The sequence below is a fragment of the Mustela erminea genome, chromosome 7 (assembly GCF_009829155.1).
Source record: "Mustela erminea isolate mMusErm1 chromosome 7, mMusErm1.Pri, whole genome shotgun sequence".
Taxonomy (NCBI): domain Eukaryota; kingdom Metazoa; phylum Chordata; class Mammalia; order Carnivora; family Mustelidae; genus Mustela; species Mustela erminea.
In genome coordinates this window covers 104,770,929-104,790,605 of record NC_045620.1, presented here as the reverse complement: position 1 = coordinate 104,790,605, position 19,677 = coordinate 104,770,929, and the positions used below count along the sequence as shown (strand labels likewise).

Below are 19,677 nucleotides of genomic sequence, written 5' to 3'. Positions count from 1 at the left end.
GGAGTGGAAAAGAGCCAAGTAGAGCTTTCAGAAGTTAAAAATATGATATGACATTAAAAATTCAATAGATGGTATGGTACTCTTAAAATGTATTCACAATTCTTTAACAAATTCTTTACCCCATCAAAAGATGGAGCGTATTCCCCTCTCCTTAAATGTGAATTAGATCCGGTGACTTCCAAAATACACAGTGTTAGATGGTGTCCAACTTCTGAGACTAGGTGGTAAAAAGCACTGCAGTTTCTGCCTTCCTCTCTTGAATCGCCTACCCGAAGAGAAGTCAGTTCCATCTCAGAAAACACTCCTGCAGCCTGGGAAAATTCGACCGTTTGAGTGGGCCACCTTGGAAGCTGATGCGCCAGCACCACTCCAGCCTCATAAGAGACTCTGGGACAGAACCACTCAGATAAGTAGCTCCGGGATTCCTGATCCATAATAAATAAATAAGAAGATAAATGTTTATGTTACTGGACTCGGTTCTTTGGACCCAGCAACGGTAGAAATGAGGCTGGACCCAAAATTGAAAAACACAGGCAAGGCTTTACTATAAGGGCAACAGCTGCAGCTGAAGGGAGACACAGTCATGACAAAGGGGTCAAATAAAATGGTCTCTTGCTCTCTGAATAATAACCAGGGAAACTTTTAAAGGGGCTAAGGCGGGAAAGGAGTGATGTTTAAGCACGTAGGGACAGGGAATTCCAGAGAATTGGGGACAGGGGCCCAGTTGACAAAACTGTGCTTCTTCCTCTATCCTATGTTTCATTTGCATGTTTTCTCCACCTCTGGGTGTGTGTTTTAGCATAATAATAAGGGAAAAAAATCAGTGAAAGGAAAGTTCACTGCCAATTTTATCTCAGGCTAGTCTGAAGCTGGTTTAGGCTTGTTTCTTTTAACGGTCCTTTGTTCTGCAGGAAAAAGCAGTAACATCCTACAGGTTGGTCTGCAAGAGAAGTACTAACAGCCACCCAGGAGAGTCCCAGGTACCTAGGGGCTTCTTCTCAAGGTCGTCTCATTTACTGTTTTGTTTTGTTTTGTTTTTTAAGATTTTATTTATTTATGAGATAGAGATAGAGAGAGAGAGAGAGAGAGAGAGAGAGAAAGCGCACACACAGGAGAGAGAGATAGGGAGAAGCAGACTCCTTGCTGGGCAGGGAGCCCAACGTGGGGCTTGATCCCAAGACCCTGAGATCATGACCTGAGTCAAAGGCAAACGCTCAACTGCCTGAAACCACCCAGGTACCCCTCATTTATGTTTTAAACCACAAAGTTTAGGGATAATTTGCTATGCAATAGATAAGTGATGCCCCTATCATTATAAAGCAGCTGGCCTAAGCATAGAATTATCACATGACCCAGCAATTCTACTCCTGGGTATATACCCTAGAGAATTGAAAACTGGAATTGAGACAGATATGTGCATACTCCTATTCATTGCAGCATTAGTCACAAGAGCCAGTACGTGGAAACATCCCAAGTATTGGATAAATCAAATGTAGTAGATACATACAATAGAATATTATTCAGTCATAGACAGGAATGAAATTCAGACACATGCTACAACATGATGAACCTTGAACACAGTATGCTAAGTGAAATAAGCTGGGCTCAAAAACATAAATACTGCATTTCCGCTTATATGAGGTATTTGGAATGGGCAAATCAGAGAGACAGATAATAGATTAGAGGCTTTCAAAAGTGCTGGGAGACTGGGAGATGGGAGGGAGTTATTGCCTGATGGTTACAGTTTCTGTTACGGGCAATGAAAAATTTTGGAAGTAGACCGTGATAGTTGCACAGCAGTGTGACTGTAGTTAATGCCACTGAATTGTCACATCAAAATGGTTAAATTGGCAAATTTTATATTATATATAATTTACCGCACAAAAAAGCAACTGGCATAATAAGAGGGTGGAATGGTCTCTTGAGTACCAGTTTCTGTACTAGCTAGATCCAAAGCACATGTTTTGTGAACATATGCTATAAATCAGCCACCAATAATATGGTGCTGTGGGGCACGTGGTGGCTCAGTTGGTTGAGTGACTGCCTTTGGGTCAGGTCATGATCTTGGAGTCCCCGGATTGAGGAGTCCCACACAGGGCTCCCTGCTCAGCAGGGAGTCTGCTTCTCCCGCTGACCTTTCTCCACTCATCCTCTCTCTATCTCATTCTCTCGCTCTCTCAAATAAGTAAATAAAATCTTCAAAAAAAAAAAAATGGTGCTGTTTCTCCCATAGTCAGGATTCATGGGCATGGGAATCAAACCATGGAAATAAGAGTCGACCCTTCCTTTATTATCCCTGTGACACCCTAGTAGAAGTTTTGCTTTTTTATTTTTTTTAAATTCTTGCTTCTAATCTTCAAAACTTTGAGTTCTGCTTGTCAAGACCAGCGTTTTTCAACGTCAGCATTTTGACATTTGGGGCTGAGTAATTGACAGTCATGTGTGTAAAAGGATGTTTAGCAGCATCCCTGGCCTCTCCCCACTAGATGCCAGTAGCACTCCTTCCCCCGTTGGCACCCTTATAGTGATTACAATTTTTGTGTGCATTAAGGGTGGGATGACTGTCAAAGATAAACAAAGCCAGACATTAAAGTAGCAAAGACTCATTTTATTCAGAAACTATTGACTGAGGGTAAAAGGCTGAGCTCCATTCAAATTACGTAGAGATGACTGGGTCTTCTTCTTTTTTTTTTTAAGATTTTATTTATTTATTCGACAGAAAGAGAGAGAGATCACAAGTAGGCAGAGAGGCAGGCAGAGAGAGAGGAGGAACCAGGCTCCCTGCTGAACAGAGAGCCTGCCACGGGGCTCCATCCCAGGACCCTGAAATCATGACCTGAGCGAAGGCAGAGGCTTAAAGCCTCCCAGGCGCCCCATGACTGGGTCTTTTAAAGGGAGAATCAAATAACATATAATTCGATTTACAGGAAATGTTCAAAAGGCAAATCTATAGAAACAAAAGTAGATTATCCGTTGCTTGAGGCAGGGGTGGCAAGACACTTGGGGGATGGAATGTTCTGAAACTGAATGTTGGTGATAGCTGCATTACTTGGAAAATCTACTAAAAGTCATTAAACTGTACGCTTAAAATGGGTAAATTTTCAGGTACATGCTTTTCTATCAATAGAGCTATTTAAAAATATATATATAAAGGGAGGGAGCACCAGGATGGCTCAGTCCTTGAGTGTGGGAGAATAAGAAGCGGGGTATCTGAATTAGCTAACCTAAGACCTAAATTAAGTAAAAGTTACAATAGACAAAGACCTAGAGATTCTAATCTTAACTCCAAATGCTAATTATTGTTATTCCAGACAAAATAGATCTGCTTTCTGGAAGTTTCCTAGTAATGTATTATGTCAAAATGTGGCAAACGCCTGCAGAATTATCTATCAGTGTGCAGTATCTATCAGTGTGCAGGTCTTGTCAATGGCTGCATTCAATTTAACAGCAAAAAAAAGAAAAAAAGCTTGATTTCTTTTCTTTTTCCATGTACATATCCAAATTTTTTATTTTTAAATTTAATTTACTAATTGCGATTGCTTCTGAATGGACTGCATTTATTACGTTAGTCAAATGCATTCACCACAAAGATATCTGACAGAATTTACCATTTAGTTCATCATTCCATTACAAAACAAGGAACTTTGCTTCAGAAGTTTATTTACTAAATAGGCCAAAACATTGACTTGTCGTTAAAAAATTATCGCCAAAGGTCAGGTTCACAAGTATAAAGACATCTGATGGCTAGTTTTTATTTACAAAATATTCGTGTATATTTCACATATGAAATATTGTTTCAACTAAACAAATCTGATTTTCCTTTTACTCTTATTAATATTATTATTCAATAATTAAGTAAGTAAATTTAGTATCAGAAAAAGTCACATGCCATGCTATTTTCTTCAAAACGCAATTATCAGCACCAGACATTACCAAAAAAAGGCGCTAACTTGTAGAGCAAGCACATTTTCCCATTATTTAAGCGAAAGAAGTGATTTTTTAAAATGACTCAACACCCGCCTCTGCTTCATCAACCCATCCCAAACCACGCGGCAGCATGGCTTTAGGGGCCCTTTTTTAGGGCGCGTCTTGAGCCCCCGCGCCCGTTTCCCAGGGGGCCAGCACGAGCTGGGCCCAGAGGCGCGGATCAACAGCACGGGGCTCGCAGGCCTCCTCCCCCGCCCAGTGCTACCCAAGGCGCCGCCTGGCCTCACCAGCAGACTGCCGCCTCCGCCGCTTCACAGAGAAGGATGGGAACCCGCCCCTGGGAGTGATTGACGGGCTTCCTCCTCCAATGGCCAACGCGCTCGGCCCCGACGGGCCGGGCAAGGGCCGCGGCACGCGGAGGAATCTCTCCTGCCCTTTAGTCCCGGGCTAGGTGTTGCGGCAGGCGCCATTTTATCGAGCCGCCTGTCTCGGGTGCCGCCATGTTGGTGAGGAGAAATCACCGTTACGGCCAGTGTCCAAATCCCCGCGTCGCTGCACGCCGCCCGCCCGCCCGCTCCCAAGCCTCAGCCACCGGCGGCGAATAGAGACTAAAGCGGCAGCGCCGGCAGCGCGGGGCCGTTGCCCAGTGTTTGCAGTTAGAGCCCCATCTCTCTGGCGTGGTTGTTAATAGACTGGAAAGTCTGTGTCTGTGTCGCTCACTAGTAACCGTGAGTTTTTACCACTTCGTCACCTCTCGGCGGCGGCCGGGAGCAGGTACCCGCAGGCGGCGCAGGGGTCCTCCCCGCGCCCCGCCGCCGCCGGCCTCGCAGACCTGTCCTCCAGCCCCGCCCCGTTCTTGACCAAACATGACAGACTCTGAACATGCAGGGCACGACAGGTCGGGAACCCTTCTTGTCTGTCTTTCTGTCGGATGAGAGGAGGGGTCTGGGGCGGCGGGAGCGGGCCGGGGCCGCGCGCCTCCTGCATGACTTAGACGTCTCTGTGTGGCTCCATCAGTTCCATGACGTGCGCCCTTATGTAAAGCCCAGGCTGGCGGCCGCGGGGGAGGTCGGCCCGGCCGCGCCCGCCTCCCCGCGCCGGGGTCCTTTCCGGCCGGCCCCGCCCCCGGCCGGCACGTGCGAGCCCCCCGCCCCCGGGCGGCTCCGTCTGCCGCTCGGTCTGCGCCCGGCGCCTCCCGCGTGCTGGCTCGGTGCTGCGGTCCAGCCTGGGCTGAAACGAAGCCTCTCCGAGCCCAGGGTCCGCTGTGCGCTTCCAGATGGGACCAGCCAGGAATCTGTAATAGCGGGTGTTCTCTTTGCTGCCCTAGCACACTCCTAAAAATAAACTTTTTTTTTTTTTTTTTTTTAAGGAAAATTTTAAACAACCCCCAAAGGCCATGTATTTATAGTCTTACTCCTCAGAATTTGAGTTTCAAGTTAAAAATGCTAACACAAAGTACGGAGGCTTCTCAGACCTTAGTGTAGCACAGCTTTCTCCTAAAGTAAAAACTCCCCGGATTATCCCCTCTAACTGCATTTTCTAAGTACTGTGTATAATTTGAACATTTAATGGAGATTCTGATATTTTATTTTTGCTTTAAGGGCTCGTTCTTGGTTCCTTTTAGTGCTTTGGGGGTATTTTCATATTTTAAAAAGCGCAAATAGCATACTTAGGTTTGGGTTAGGTTTTTAATTTACTATGCTACCTACCTTGTAAAAACAAAGAGTTTAATTTATTAAATTACTGCAATAAAATCTGTTGCATCTAATTCTTATTTAGAATATTTAAAAATATGAAACCTGGCAATTACTCCTTTGTCAATAGAAGTAATCAAAATTATACATTGTACTCTAGTCTAAACTAGATGCAGATTGCCTAAGTTTTACCTGTGAAGTAATGTGATAAGCTTTTTGTGAAGCAGTCCACACGCTTTTTTTTTTTTTTTTAAACCCCACAAGCAGAAATAACAATCACTGAAATTTGAAATATCTAAACGTTTGGCACCCTTTAGAGTGGTAAAAATATTTCAAAAACTTTGATATCCTAGTGATGAAAGTGGAGCTCCAGAAGACAGGTCAATTAAACAAACAGTAATGTTTAGAAAGTAAAAAACACTTAAAAATTATGGCAATGTAAGCTTGCACTTGGTATATTTTTCATGATTATGTTACATTATTTTGTCATTAAAATGATAGAATTCTTGGAATGGGTTAACTAATATTTTGAGAAATTTTCCATTCTGAATTTCCCACTCAGAATATCTGTGAACAAACCCTAAAGTTCATTATTTTTGTATGGAGGAAGGAAATGTGTTCTTTGTTCATAAAGCAGCTTCAATATGTAGAAGTATGTATTCTATATAATGAAGAAACCTTGTCACCAAATTCAAGTATTGAAATAACTTTGCCAGTAAGGAACTGTCATGCCAGGCTTTAAAAAGAATTTGGAATTTTGAAATATCGAATTAGAAGTTAAAAAGAGTTTGAAGAAGTTTTTGTAAGATTTATTAACAGCTTAGTACTAAGAACTGAAGATTAAATAATAGTGATATTTAGTCTTTTTTTGTTTTATATTAGGACTAAAAATAATGTGTTCTAGTGATTACTGAAATAAAAAGGTAAGCTTCATTTTAACTTACTCAGTTATTAAATGACAGTATTATCTTGAGGCAAGAAGAGACAGTTTAACTTTTTCACATTTTCTTCTGTCAACCTGTGTGGAAAACAAACAATTACATCAAAAAACAAAGTGAATTGTGAGTCAGGAAATGGTCTAACTCCAGTATGCTACCCCTGAGTTTTGGGAACTTGAGCAAGCCTACTTTCTTTATTGATAAGAGGGTTCTACAAGAATTTTTCAAGTTCTTACAAGGTCAGTGTTTTTCAGCCTCCTGTGGGAAGCTTTTTAAAAAGTATTTCTTTCATTTCTATTGGTCTGAGCTTCAGCCTGGGTTTGAAAATTTTTTAAAGCTCCTCAGGTAATTCTATTATGTGCCAAATTGAGAACGACTCTACTGGATTAATGTTTTACAATCTTAGCTGAACCTCAAAATCACTTTAAGGAATGAAGATTTTTGTCTTGCCCGAGCAACTGAATCAGAATCTCTAGGGAGGACTGTGGTAATCTGTTTTTAATAGCCTGCCCAGGTGATTCTTAAGAAATGTGGGGGAAAATGGACTAGTCTGTGAAATTCCGAAATATTCGGTGCTTCCATATGATAGCTATTCTATACTGTAATACAAGTTTCTGTGAATTATTGGAGAAGATATATGAATTCTGGTATTTGGTGCTAGGCATTGTTTCAAGGATATCCTTTTTCTAACGTTTTTGAAAGTTAAGGCTTATTGTGAGTACAAGGATGAAAGTTGAATATATGACTTTTACTTACAACTGCTTTATATAAATTAAAATATTGCTACTATAATTTTCATGAGAATGAGACTTTAAATGGAAATGGAATTTCACAGAAGGTGCAATTTTTTTTCTTTTGAGAAATGGTAATTTTCTTGGACATGGTTTATATGGTGAACGTTTTGCACAAGATTTGTTTGCCAAATGAGGTTGCTTATTTAAAAAATACCAATTTGGTATTTCACTATAGTGAGTGAAACTCAATATATTTATATGTGTCACTAATGTAACAATATGCATAAATAAATTTGTGGATATATAGAATATTAGTAGAGAGAACTTCTGCATAGGATCTGAGAAATCAAGAATAGAGGTGGAGTTGGGGGAAGCCAAAGGGAGATCAAATTCTTGTCTTTTCATTCAGTTCTTCCCTTTCTTCCAGTTCTCTAGGCACAACTTCAGCCATCTAGCTTTATATTTCACTGGATGTTGACCCAGTTAAAATAAAACACAAATAACTTTTAAAAGATTTTTTTTTAAGATTTTATTTATTTATTTGACAGAGAAATCACAAGTAGATGGAGAGGCAGGCAGAGAGAGAGAGGGAAGCAGGCTCCCCGCTGAGCAGAGAGCCCGATGCAGGACTCGATCCCAGGACCCCGAGATCATGACCCGAGCTGAAGGCAGTGGCCTAACCCACTGAGCCACCCAGGCGCCCCCACAAATAACTTTTAAAGGCTAAATACTATGAGTGCCTGTTTGGACACATGTACAGTAGAGTAGGAAAGATAAATATATACCTATAAAACTATTACATAATTTTCTGAAATATGCTAAAAGTAAAAAGTTTTACAGGATCTGAACTGTGAAGAATGTTAATTTCAGCATGAGTAATAGAGCTTATGCTTTTGAGAGTCTTTAATTAATAAGACTTTGTGTAACCTTCCTTTGGGAAGAGGTTATTCTTTGCCCATTATGAACAACCTTCCTACCTTCTTTCCCTCCTCTCCCCCATTTTCCTTCCTCATGTAAAACAAGAACCAAACTCCCAACTAGTCAGAATTGTAGTAGGTTATATTTTCTCCCTGCTCTGTCTCCCCTGACACATAATGATTAAAACATTGCTAAGAGACTACACTGGAGAATCTGAAGGGATTGGTGATAGAGCTGATGATTATACTTTCCATGTGTTACAGGGTTTTCATTTGATTCTCAGATTAGTCCTATGAGGCAGTATAGTATTACAATGCTCAGTAACCTATCTACGAGATCCCACAGATAGGGGCTAGATAGAGCCTAGGTATGCAAACTCCTGCCTGCAGTATTATTTTCACTCTTCATTATCTTTGCATGGGGATGGAATAAAAGAAGTTCTAGCCTTTCTTTCTTTTTTTAATATTTTATTTTATTATTTGAAAGAGAGAGAGAACACAAGAAGGGGAGGGTCAGAGGGAGAAGCAGACTCCCTGCTGGGCAGAGAACCTGATGTGGGACTTGATCCCAGGACTCCAGGATCATGACCTGAGCCAAAGGCAGTTGCCTAACCAAGTGAGCCACCCAGGTGCCCATAGACTTTATTTTCTAAATTGTCGGGGATTGTAATGTGTACAATTAAGAGCCCTCCATTCTCAGTAAAACCTGGATTTTGATTCCGTTTTTTTTTTTCTTAGTTAATATTTTTCTATTTTCCATGATTATTTTTCTTATTTGTGAAATAAGGTAGTTGAACTAGGTGATATTGAATCTTCCTTCCTACTTTAATAAGTCAGTAATTTTAATCAAAAAATTGCAAAGCCTTATTTCACGTGAGAGTTCACTTAATGTTCTGTAAAATACCTATGTGTACTTGAGCAAATGCCCCCCTTCACTGGGCTACTAATTAATTTATTTTTAATGGTAAAATACACATGTAAACTTTACATCTTAACCATTTGTAAGTGGATAGTTCAGTAGTGTTAAGTACCTTCACATTGTTGTACAACCAAGCTTCAGAACTGTTTCATCTTGCAAAACTTAAATTCTATCATTAGTTTATCATTTACTCCTGAGTCTACTAATTTATTGTTAAAACTATCAAAATGAGCTTTTCTTTAGCAAATGTAAAAAACTCAAACGGTTTGACTTTGGAAAGCACTTCGACTCTTAGATTCTATTTTTCCTTTCCTAGCCCTTCATAAACTATTTCATTTACTTTTAAATTTTCATTCAACAGATTGCTATGCCAAGTATATAGTGTTAAGCACTGGGGAAGCAAATCTCAATACAGTATCACCAGACTTGCTCTCTGGGATCTTACAATGTAGTAGGGGAAACAGATTGGTAAATACATAGTTATAGCACTAGTCCTATTACAGTAAAGTCCTGTAATAGTAAAGGAGCCACAGGAGGATTTGAACAGAAGAGGAGCAGGGTCATGCTGTGGTAAAGGAGTGGTAAAAAAGAAGTTACTTATGGTAATCTAAGTGACGGGTGATGATAGTTTTAGGCCAATGAGGGGAAGATGATATAAATTGAGTGCCGTGGGGGCATAGGTGGGGGCTTCAGGGAGGCATCATGGAAGTAGCTACATCTGGAAGATGAGTAAAATTTGGCCACGCAGAGTCAAAAGCGTGAAGAAGTGAACTGGCATGGTAGGTTCAGAGATGATAAAATGTTAGTATGTGAAGCGTGTACAACATTTTCAGGAATGAGGAAAAGTCTTCAGTGAATTAGGGATCTGACCCTGAGTGGTGTAAAGATCTCCTCAAAGTTTGTTTTAAAGTTTATTTATTTATTTACTTAAGTAATCTCTATACCCAACGGGGCTCAAACTCACATGATCATGCCATTCTGGCATGATACCTCAGGGCTAGGAGGAGGCAGATTATAGAAAGGGAAGATTAGTAGAAGGAAGACAATTTAGGGAACTTTTCAATACTTTCCATTGAATCTTAAGTACCTAATATTCAGTATATATTGTTTTGGACTTGGGGAAGACATCAGTAAAGAAAAAATCCTTTGCCTAATGGAGCTTACATGTTATTTGGAGAAAGAGGCGATAAATATGAAAAACAAATGTCAATGCTGATAAGGTAGAAAGGGAGGTGGGGTACCCTTTGGGTGTAGGAAGGGCATTCCCATTTTAAATAGGTGTTTAGAGAAACATTCAGCTGAAAAGGTAACATTTGAGTAAAGCCCTGGAATAAGAGAGGAATCCAGGCCTAGTATGTCTGGGGGAAAAGCACTTTAGATAAAGGGAACAGAAGGTGAAAAAAGCCCAGAACCTGGAATGAGCCTAGTGTAATTAAAGAAAGAACAAGGGAGGAGTGTGGTTAGAGAAAACAGTGAGCAAGGGGGAGAGAAGTAAGAGATGAAATAAGATGGGCAACAGGGGCAATTGTGTAGGGCCTTGTAAAGCCACTTTAAAGAACTTGGGTTTCGGGGCACCTGGGTGGCTCAGTGGGTTAAAGCCTCTGCCTTCTGCTCAGGTCACGATCCCAGAGTTCTAGGATCAAGCCCTGAGTCAGGCTCTCTGCTCAGCGGGGAGCCTTCTCCCCCCCCCCCCCCTACTTGTGATCTCTCTCTGTCAAATAAATAAAAATAAATAAAATCTATAAAGAACTTGGGTTTCACTCTGAGTGGTAAAGGAGCCACAGGAGGATTTGAACAGAGGAGGAACAGAGTCAGGCTGTGGTAAAGGAATGGTAAAAAATAAGTTGCTTATGGTAATGTTAAGTGAGGAGTAATAATGGTTTTAGGCCACTGAGGAGAAGATGGTTGGATTTTGGATATGGTTCAGAGATAGAACCAACAAGATTTGCCAATGGATGCGGTATATGAAAGAAAGGAATGAGTCAAAGCTACTGTAAAAGTCTAGAAATTGGGTAACAAGGACCTGATCAAAAGCATTGTCAATGAGAAAGCAGACAAAAGGCAACATTCATGAGATATTTCTTAGAGTTGATAAAACTGGAGATAAAGTCGAAGAGTTTTTAGCAAAGATGTCAGTCAAAATGACGAGCTATGTGGTAGACAATAAAGAAGACAAGTTTTGGGGCGCCTGGGTGGCTCAGTGGGTTAAGCCGCTGCCTTCGGCTCAGGTCATGATCTCAGGGTCCTGGGATCGAGTCCCGCATCGGGCTCTCTGCTCAGCAGGGAGCCTGCTTCCTTCTCTCTCTCTCTCTGCCTGCCTCTCAGTGTACTTGTAATTTCTCTCTGTCCAATAAATAAATAAAATTTAAAAAAAAAAAAAAAAAGAAGACAAGTTTTCTGGAAGCCAAGGGAGGAGAAAGTTTCAAAGAAGGGATGATCACAGAGCAGATAAAGGTAAGGGTTAGAAATTGGCCACAGGATATCCTAAGTTAGGACCTTTAAAAGGATGAATGAAAGAGTGCTTCAGGGCTTGCAAGCATCTGGCCTTCACACCTAAAATCTGTCTACATTGTAGTTTGCCTAACAGGATGTTTAAAAATGTTTGTGTTTGAATGCTATTAGATGTGATTTGTGTTCTTCATCCTCCACTGTCTTTTCAGGGATACTTTTCTTTGCAAACTCAGCACCCAAGGTCTGCTCATTAGGTGACTTGCCCGATCATGTAGGCAGTTGAGTTTGTGACCCTTTGTTTTATGAGTGAAGTTTTCACCTGGACAGACGGGTGATCTTGTTTCCAAAAAAATCTCACAGAAATGGGTGGCTTTGAATTTATCACATCAAGCCTCAAGTCAGTCTAGGGCTATCCCAGTATTCTTTTGTGCATCGATGCCCCCAGTGGCCTTGTTTCAGTTTTTCAGATTCAGAAACACATAGGTCTCAGCTGATCAGACTTGGAGATGTTAATTCATCCTAAAAAGTAGTAAACGTGGCTAACACTTACATGGTGCTTGCTATATGCCAGGTTCTGTTTTAAGTGCTTTACAATGAATTATTGCATTTAATCTTCATGACAGCCCTACACAGGAGCCCTCATTTTACAAATGAGGAAATAGACACTAAGGGATTGATGAATTTCCCAAGGTTGCAGAGTACATCAGTGGGAACTCAAGTAATCTGATTCTAGAACCTGCATTTTTATTCAAGGATAGAAATCCCTATCACAAGAGAATATGTGTATTTGTGTGTGTGTATCAGAATACCAATTCAGTAATGTAAAATGAGAATTAGATATTTGCATCAGGGAGGGTATTCTTTCCATGTAGAATGCTATATGGAAAACCAAATTACCAAATATTGCCTAATGAATAAGAGGATGGGATTAGAATGAGGGAGTTGATTGTAAATGACTAGAAGTTTAAATGGCTTCGTGCTCAGATAGAGTGATCTTTCCATCTTTGTAATGTATCTACCAAGCACTTACTTGCATTTATCACCCTTATAAAATATCTTCTCCCCTGGGCACTCTTTACGTCAGCACTGGCCACATTTGTCTCTCTCTCTGTGTTTCCTTTTTCATCATTTCTGTTGCTAACCAGCCCACCTTTCTGATAGGTACATTTCTTTTCATTGCATGTTCATATCTTAAATTTAGTTAGTCATCTTTTACTTGGTCCTGTGTATCTGACTTCCTCATCTCTGTTTTGGTTCACCTTATCTTGATTTTATGGTTGAACTTTCTGAGATGATACTATTCTGAGGAAATACTATTTCTAGTGTCTTTTTTGAGGTGTTTGGGTCCTGGGAGGTATTGCTTAACTGCTGATCCCATTTACCAACCTAAATAGCAGTCATTGGATGACCTTTGCAAAAGCAGTTTCAGCAGATTATTATTACTCTTGGCAAAGAACAACCTTTCTCTAGTGTAAAATAGCTTTATATTTCTTTTCTTTTCTGTCTCTCTTTCTTTCTTTTTTTTTTTTAGTAGGCTCAGAGCCCAGTTCAGGGCTTGAACTCACAACCCTGAGACCAAGACCCGAGCTGAGATGGGGTCATAACACTTACTGACTAAGCCACCCAGGCACCCCATGCTTTGCTTTGTTTTTAATGTGAGTTAATGTCTTAATATTACTACTTCAAATGAACTCTTATAATATATCAGCTTTTATAAATCATACCCACATTTTTGAGTGGCAAATAGCCAAAGCAAGTCCCAAGGAGTGTTTAAAGGGAATCCTAAGTTAATTATCATTAAAATTATAAAACCATGTAATAATTATTAACAATCTATTTACAAAAGTGATAGAAAACTAGGTTTAGAACTTGTTCTAGGTTTAGAACTTGTGATACTCAATATTTTACATATATTGTTATTTACAATTCACACACTTTATTTTTTTAAGATTTTATTTATTTGAGAGAGAGAGAGAGAGAGAGAAAGCACGAGTCGGGGGAGGGGCAGAGGGAGAAGCAGGGAGCCATATGCGGGACTGGATCCCAGGACCCTGAGACCATGACCTGAGCCAAAGGCAGATGCCTAATTGACTCAGCCACCCAGGTACCCCTATAATTCATATACTTTAATCCATATGATTCATGTAGACAGAACAGATAGCAATATCTTCATTTTATAGTTCAGGAAACTGATTTAGAGAGTAAATAACTATGACAGTTTGTGTCTTGTAGCATTTGATTTCATACTTGCCACTGTTGCCTCTTGATGGTACTAAATCTAACACCAGTCCCAACACCCAGTTGATGATTTTCCATAATAAAGAAACTAGGATTTAAAAGAAAAAAAAAAATCTTACACCAGATGCTGGATTGGGATATTGGATCCATAAAGGGGTTTGGGTTTTTTTTCCTTTTAGCTGTTACTTGATCCCAGGCAATTTCGACCTACTTTGTTACAAATTCATCTTATATGACAGTTTTTCTAAATCCTAAAACATTAAAAATTGAGTGTATAAAGAATATTATCACATTTTTAAAAGAGTATGAGATCAGTTAAATCTACCTACGTCTGCACATTTTTAGCTATAGAAAACAAGAATTCTATTGTGTACAGGTTTTAACCTATTAAGAGAATTTATTAAAAATGCATAGAGATCAGAAGAACCAACACCTCTTTTGCTTGGATTTTCTTGATGACTGGCACTTGACTATAAAGTACTAGATCGCTGGTTCTTGTGCGTGGGGTTTGATTACTCTCTCAATATTATTACTCCTATTTTCTACTTGGCTATTTGAAGATTGTTAGTTTCTTTTGTACATAAAATGGTTTTCGTAATCATTAATTGCACATTTTTCTCTTACCTTAATGTTCATTTGTACTTCATCGAATTGATAAAATTTCAGCATATAAAGCACACAAGGAGATTCTTGTAAGCTATACCTAAAATACTGTCTTAACCTGGAAAATGGATATTCAGATAATAATAGTAAATCCAGATGACGTAGTTTTTTTAGTATATATGACCTATTACGCTGATTAGATATAATAGTAACTAACCTAAGGGTCATGTAATTTCTAGTCTTGTCATATTCAGGGATCCAGAAATGACTTGAAGCAGACCAAGGCAGAATGGAGAAACATGCTTTAGCTGGATACTTAGACCAAAGCCTAATTTTGACATGTTAAAAAAAAAAAAAATAACTCCAGGAACACTCCCCAAAACCTAGAGCCCTGATACCTCATATCATAGGTAATATGATAGCAAGTAATTTGGCATATTGGGAACTTTAACCGACCAAGTGGGATTTTTTTGAATATTATTGGGTTGTAGGTAATTTTACCCAGTTTACTCTAGATTCATCCAACAAAACTTTTCCAACTTTTTTTTAAGATTTTATTTATTTATTTGACAGAGAGAGATCACAAGTAGGCGGAGCAGCAGGCAGAGAGAGAGGGGGGAAGCAGGCTCCCTGATGAGCAGAGAGCCCCATATGGGGCTCGATCCCAGGACCCTGAGATCATGACCTGAGCCGAAGGCAGAGGCTTAACCCACTGAACCACCCAGGCGCCCCAACTTTTTCAACTTTTGTTATGATGTCATGACCCCTAGAAGATTACTTTCTAGCTTTCAAATTCTGTGTATTTTATTTGCTGAGATTGGTTTCTATTGAGTTTCTAGTTTCCCCAGCTTATACTGGAGAGCCTAAGTCAAGAGGATAAATTGAAAGGAAATGAAGGTAAATGAATTTTAGCTTAGTGAGTTAACAAGATAGCAAATGAAATATAAAAAATAATTTTTAAAAATGTAATCTCAAAAAAGCATATGGCAACCTAACACACAATATTGTTTTATTCCCGTAATAATCTATCTCAGTTTATGGCATAAAGAATGTTTGAGGAGTAATACAGTTTTCTTTCATGATGTCAACCATACAAGCTCAAGGATATATTTGAAAAATTCTTCATTTCCCAAGGGGCGCCTTGGTGTCTCAATCTTTAAACATCTGTTTTTGACTTGGGTCATGATCCTGGAGTCCTGGGATCGAGTCCCACATGGGGCTCCCTGCTCGGCGGGAAGCCTGCTTCTCCCTCTCCCACTCCCACTGCTTGTGTTCCTGATCTCACTGTCTCTCTCTGTCAAATAGATAAGATCTTAAAAAACAACAACAACTCTTCATTTCCCGAGATTAATATACAGCAATGTCTCTTCTATCTGGCACTGGGTAGGAAATTTAGCATCAATAGATATTTTATTATCAGAAACTATAATTTTATTATAAATATTTCCAAAGGATCGCTTTGTAAATAAAATTTGTGGCATACCTTCCTCTCTTACTAATTAATGTTATTTTTTTCCTTAATTACTTTGGATCATCATGAATATCTATTGTCACTATAATTACTATGAACCCTAGGTATTATGTTCCATCTTGTGTTTTCTTGTTGGGTCCAGGAGACTTCGGAAATATAGGAGGCTTTCACACAGACTTTTGCTGAGTATTGCTTAGTGATAGGATAAAGGAGAAAAGCCTCAGGAACAGACTCCAGATTTGGTCCACCACAGTTTCTTTTCTGCATTTACTTATTTGAAATAATTTTTCATTGTTATTCTCTGAAGGAAGAATAAAAGAAATTTCCCCTTTGAAGTCCATGCTTTTGGGATTTGTAACGTTGCCCAGGTTCTGTGAAAGTATCTGTCATCTTCCATACCCATTCTATTAAAACGCACATATTTCAGGTAAATCACAAGAGAAGAGGAAACTTCAGTTGGGGGCTATCTATTGTGAACAGTGCTACGTAATTAACTAACTTTATCTCACTTAATCATTAAACAACTTTGTGATGGTAGATTGATTGATCCTATCTGCAGATAAGGAAACTGAGTGTTAAGGTGAAGGATAATTGGTTCAAGTCAGTATTGGTAATACATGACTGGGAAGCAGAATCTGAGTGCATATCTTTCTGGCTCTAGAGCTTTTGTTCTTCTACCTTACATGATGCTTTTTTTTTTTTTTTAAGATTTTATTTATTTGACACAGAGAGAGGTCACAAGTAGGCAGAGAGGCAGTCAGGGGGTGCGGGGGAGGCATGCTTCCTGCTGAGCAGAGAGCCCCATGCAGGGCTTGATTCCAGGACCCTGAAATCATGACCAGAGCCAAAGGCAGAGGCTTTAACCCACTGAGCCACCCAGGCGCCCCCTACACAATGCCTTTTTAAGTAATTGGTTTTAACATGTCAGTCACAAACTTGGTTATTTAACATTCCTGCTCTAATTTCCAGGTTCAGGTGAGCTCACTTTGCCAGAATCCTGGGTCCTCATTAAATAAGGTGTTTGTTTGTTTGATTTTGGTTTGGGTCTTCTTTAGATTTAGGTGAAAATTACTCTTCTGGCAGCCAACTACCTCATTAGTATTTGACTCTCTTTTCTGGATATTGGTGCTTAGCTCCTTTTTGTTTTTATTAAATGGTGAACCTTTAGTGATAACATAGCAGTTTCCATTACTTCCAGCATTCCTCTCTTTTTTTTTTCCCTTCTTCTGACTTTGATGTGGAGGCTTTCATCTTATGAGAGCTGTTAATCTAAACTGCACCACTTTCTTTTTTTCCAAGTCATATAAGTGACTTTTAAATAGAATTAAACAGTACTTCTCATCAGAAACCCTGGAAGCCAGAAAACAGTGGGATAATACATGTGTGTGTGTATATATGTATATATATATATATATATATATATATATATATATATATATATATTATTTTTTTTAAGATTTTATTTATTTATTTGACAGACAGAGATGACAAGTCAGCAGAGAAGCAGGCAGAGAGAGGGGACGGGAAGCAGGCTCCCCGCTGAGCAGAGAGCCTGATGCAGTGCTTGATCCCAGGACCCTGGGATCATGACCCAAGCCGAAGGCAGAGGCTTTAACCCACTGAGCCACCCAGGTGCCCTGATAATATATATTTAAAAAAAAATTTTTATTAAAATACAGTTGACATACTATGTTAGATTAGTGTACAACATAGTGATTCAACAATTCTGTACATTACTCATTGGTCATCACAGTAAGTGTAGTCACCATAGAATGTTATTACACAATATTATTGACTATATTCTTTATGCTGTACTTTTCATCCCCATGACTTATTTATTTTATATCTGGAAATTTATACCTTTTATTCCCTTCACCTATTTTGACCTCTCCTTTAATGCCCTCCACCCTAGCACCCACTGGTTTGTTCTCTGAATGAATCTATTTCTGTTTTTTTGTTTGCTTGCTTGCTTGTTTTATTTTTTAGATTCTTCATGTTTACATGAAATCATATGACATTTGTTTTTGTCTGTCTTATTTCACTTAGCATAATACCCTCTGTGCCCATCCCTGTTGTCACAAATGGCAAGATCTTTTTCTCTTTTTAGGGCTGAATAATATTCCACCGTGCGTGTGTGTGCATGTGTGTGTGTATCACATAATATTCTACTCTGTATGTATGTGTATATGTACGTGTATATACACACATATATATATGTATCACATATATGTGATATTCCTGTGTGTGTGTGTTATACATCACATCTTCTTTATCCATTTATCTAGTAATAGACATTTAGGTTGCTTCCCTATCTTGTCTTTTTTAAATTATGCTGCAGTAAACACTGGGGTGCATATATCTTTTCAAATTACTGTTTTCATTTTCTTTGAATAGATACCCAGTAGTGGAATTAGTGGATTGTATTTCTATATTCAGTTTTTTGAGGACCCTACATACTGTTTTGCACAGTGGATGCACCGATCTACATTCCAACTAAACTGGACCACTACTTTATCTGCTTGTCTGGGACCCTGAAATGAACAGGAAATCCATTTTCCACCTCTATGTGATTTGATTATTTTTACTTTTTAAAATATCTATACAATTAAAATTTTTGACCAATTTCCTTTGAGCCCCTAAAAAAATACTGTTCAGTAAAAAGAAAGCCCCATAGTACCTTATAACTCTAAGTCCCATATTATCAGTCCAACTGATCTAGCCTGGTGGCTGCCATTTCCTTATAAACATTAAAAGAACTTCAGTGGGGGGCATCTTGGTGGCTTAGTCGGTTACATGTTGCCTTCAGCTCGGGTCATGATCCTGGGGTCCTGGGATGGAGTCCCCCATTGCGCGCCATGCTAGGTGGGGAGCCCGCTTCTCCCTCTCCCTCTGCCTGCCGCTCTGCTTCCTTGTGCTCTCCTTCTCTCTCTTTCTCTGTCAAATAAGTAAAATCTTAAAAAAAATAACATAAAATAGCTTCTGTGGAATTGAAGTAATTCATATTTACTTTTGCATGTGAGAAATGCAACTCTTAGACGTTAACAGTTTCTCTGTCATCTCTTAAAATATCACTTAAATGTGTGTTGATGAAGTTTCTTTTTTTCAACATTTATTACAAAAAGGTTCAAATATGCAAAGATGTTGAAAAAAGTTTACAGTAAACACCCCGATATCCTACCCACCAGTAGGTGAGCTTCTTAAATAATCTTCTTTACATTAGTGGCTATTAAGTGGTTTGGCTATTTGCAGTTTCCTCCTAACACCAAATGTGTGTAGCTGTTATAGCAACATGGTAAAGAATTATGGATCTGGGAATCAGACAGAGTTTGGGCTCTAGCTCTGTCATCTACTAGCAGAATCAGTTAAGCACTTTGTCCCTTTTCTTCACCTGTTTAATGAGGATAACAACATATTTCATAGTTAACATGAAAATGAAGTGAACTGATTGAACATCTCTGTAGCATAGTAATTATTTGGTAATTGTTAACTATCATGTTGGGTTTTTTTTACTGTAAATTTGATTTAAGATGTTATTTTACTTCAGAGTTACTGTTACTTGATCATAAACACATTTGCTAGAATTGAAGATAACCTTAAATAGTAAAAGAATTAGATAATAAAAAGTATAGACAAAAAAGTGCTGAGAATTATATTTCAAAGTATTTGTTAAAGTCACATATCCGTAATCCTCTGATGACCCCCAGTTTTTTAAAGGTTCTGTTCTAGGCAGTATTATGGCCTTTCTGGGGAAAATAACAAAGTTAGTTTACCCTTTTTTAGAAAAG

At 39.1% G+C, this 19,677-nt stretch overlaps 1 protein-coding gene across 1 annotated transcript in view; it reads left to right on the top strand.

Moving 5' to 3' along the window:
* Positions 1–4,358: 4,358 nt before the first annotated feature.
* ZC3H6 (zinc finger CCCH-type containing 6) overlaps positions 4,359–19,677 on the top strand; it is a 56,204-nt gene continuing 40,885 nt past the window's right edge. Inside the window, exon 1 of the mRNA XM_032352759.1 lies at positions 4,359–4,825. Within this exon, the coding sequence (XP_032208650.1) occupies positions 4,794–4,825 (32 nt within the window). The 5' untranslated portion in view covers positions 4,359–4,793. The remainder of the gene's footprint in view (positions 4,826–19,677) is intronic.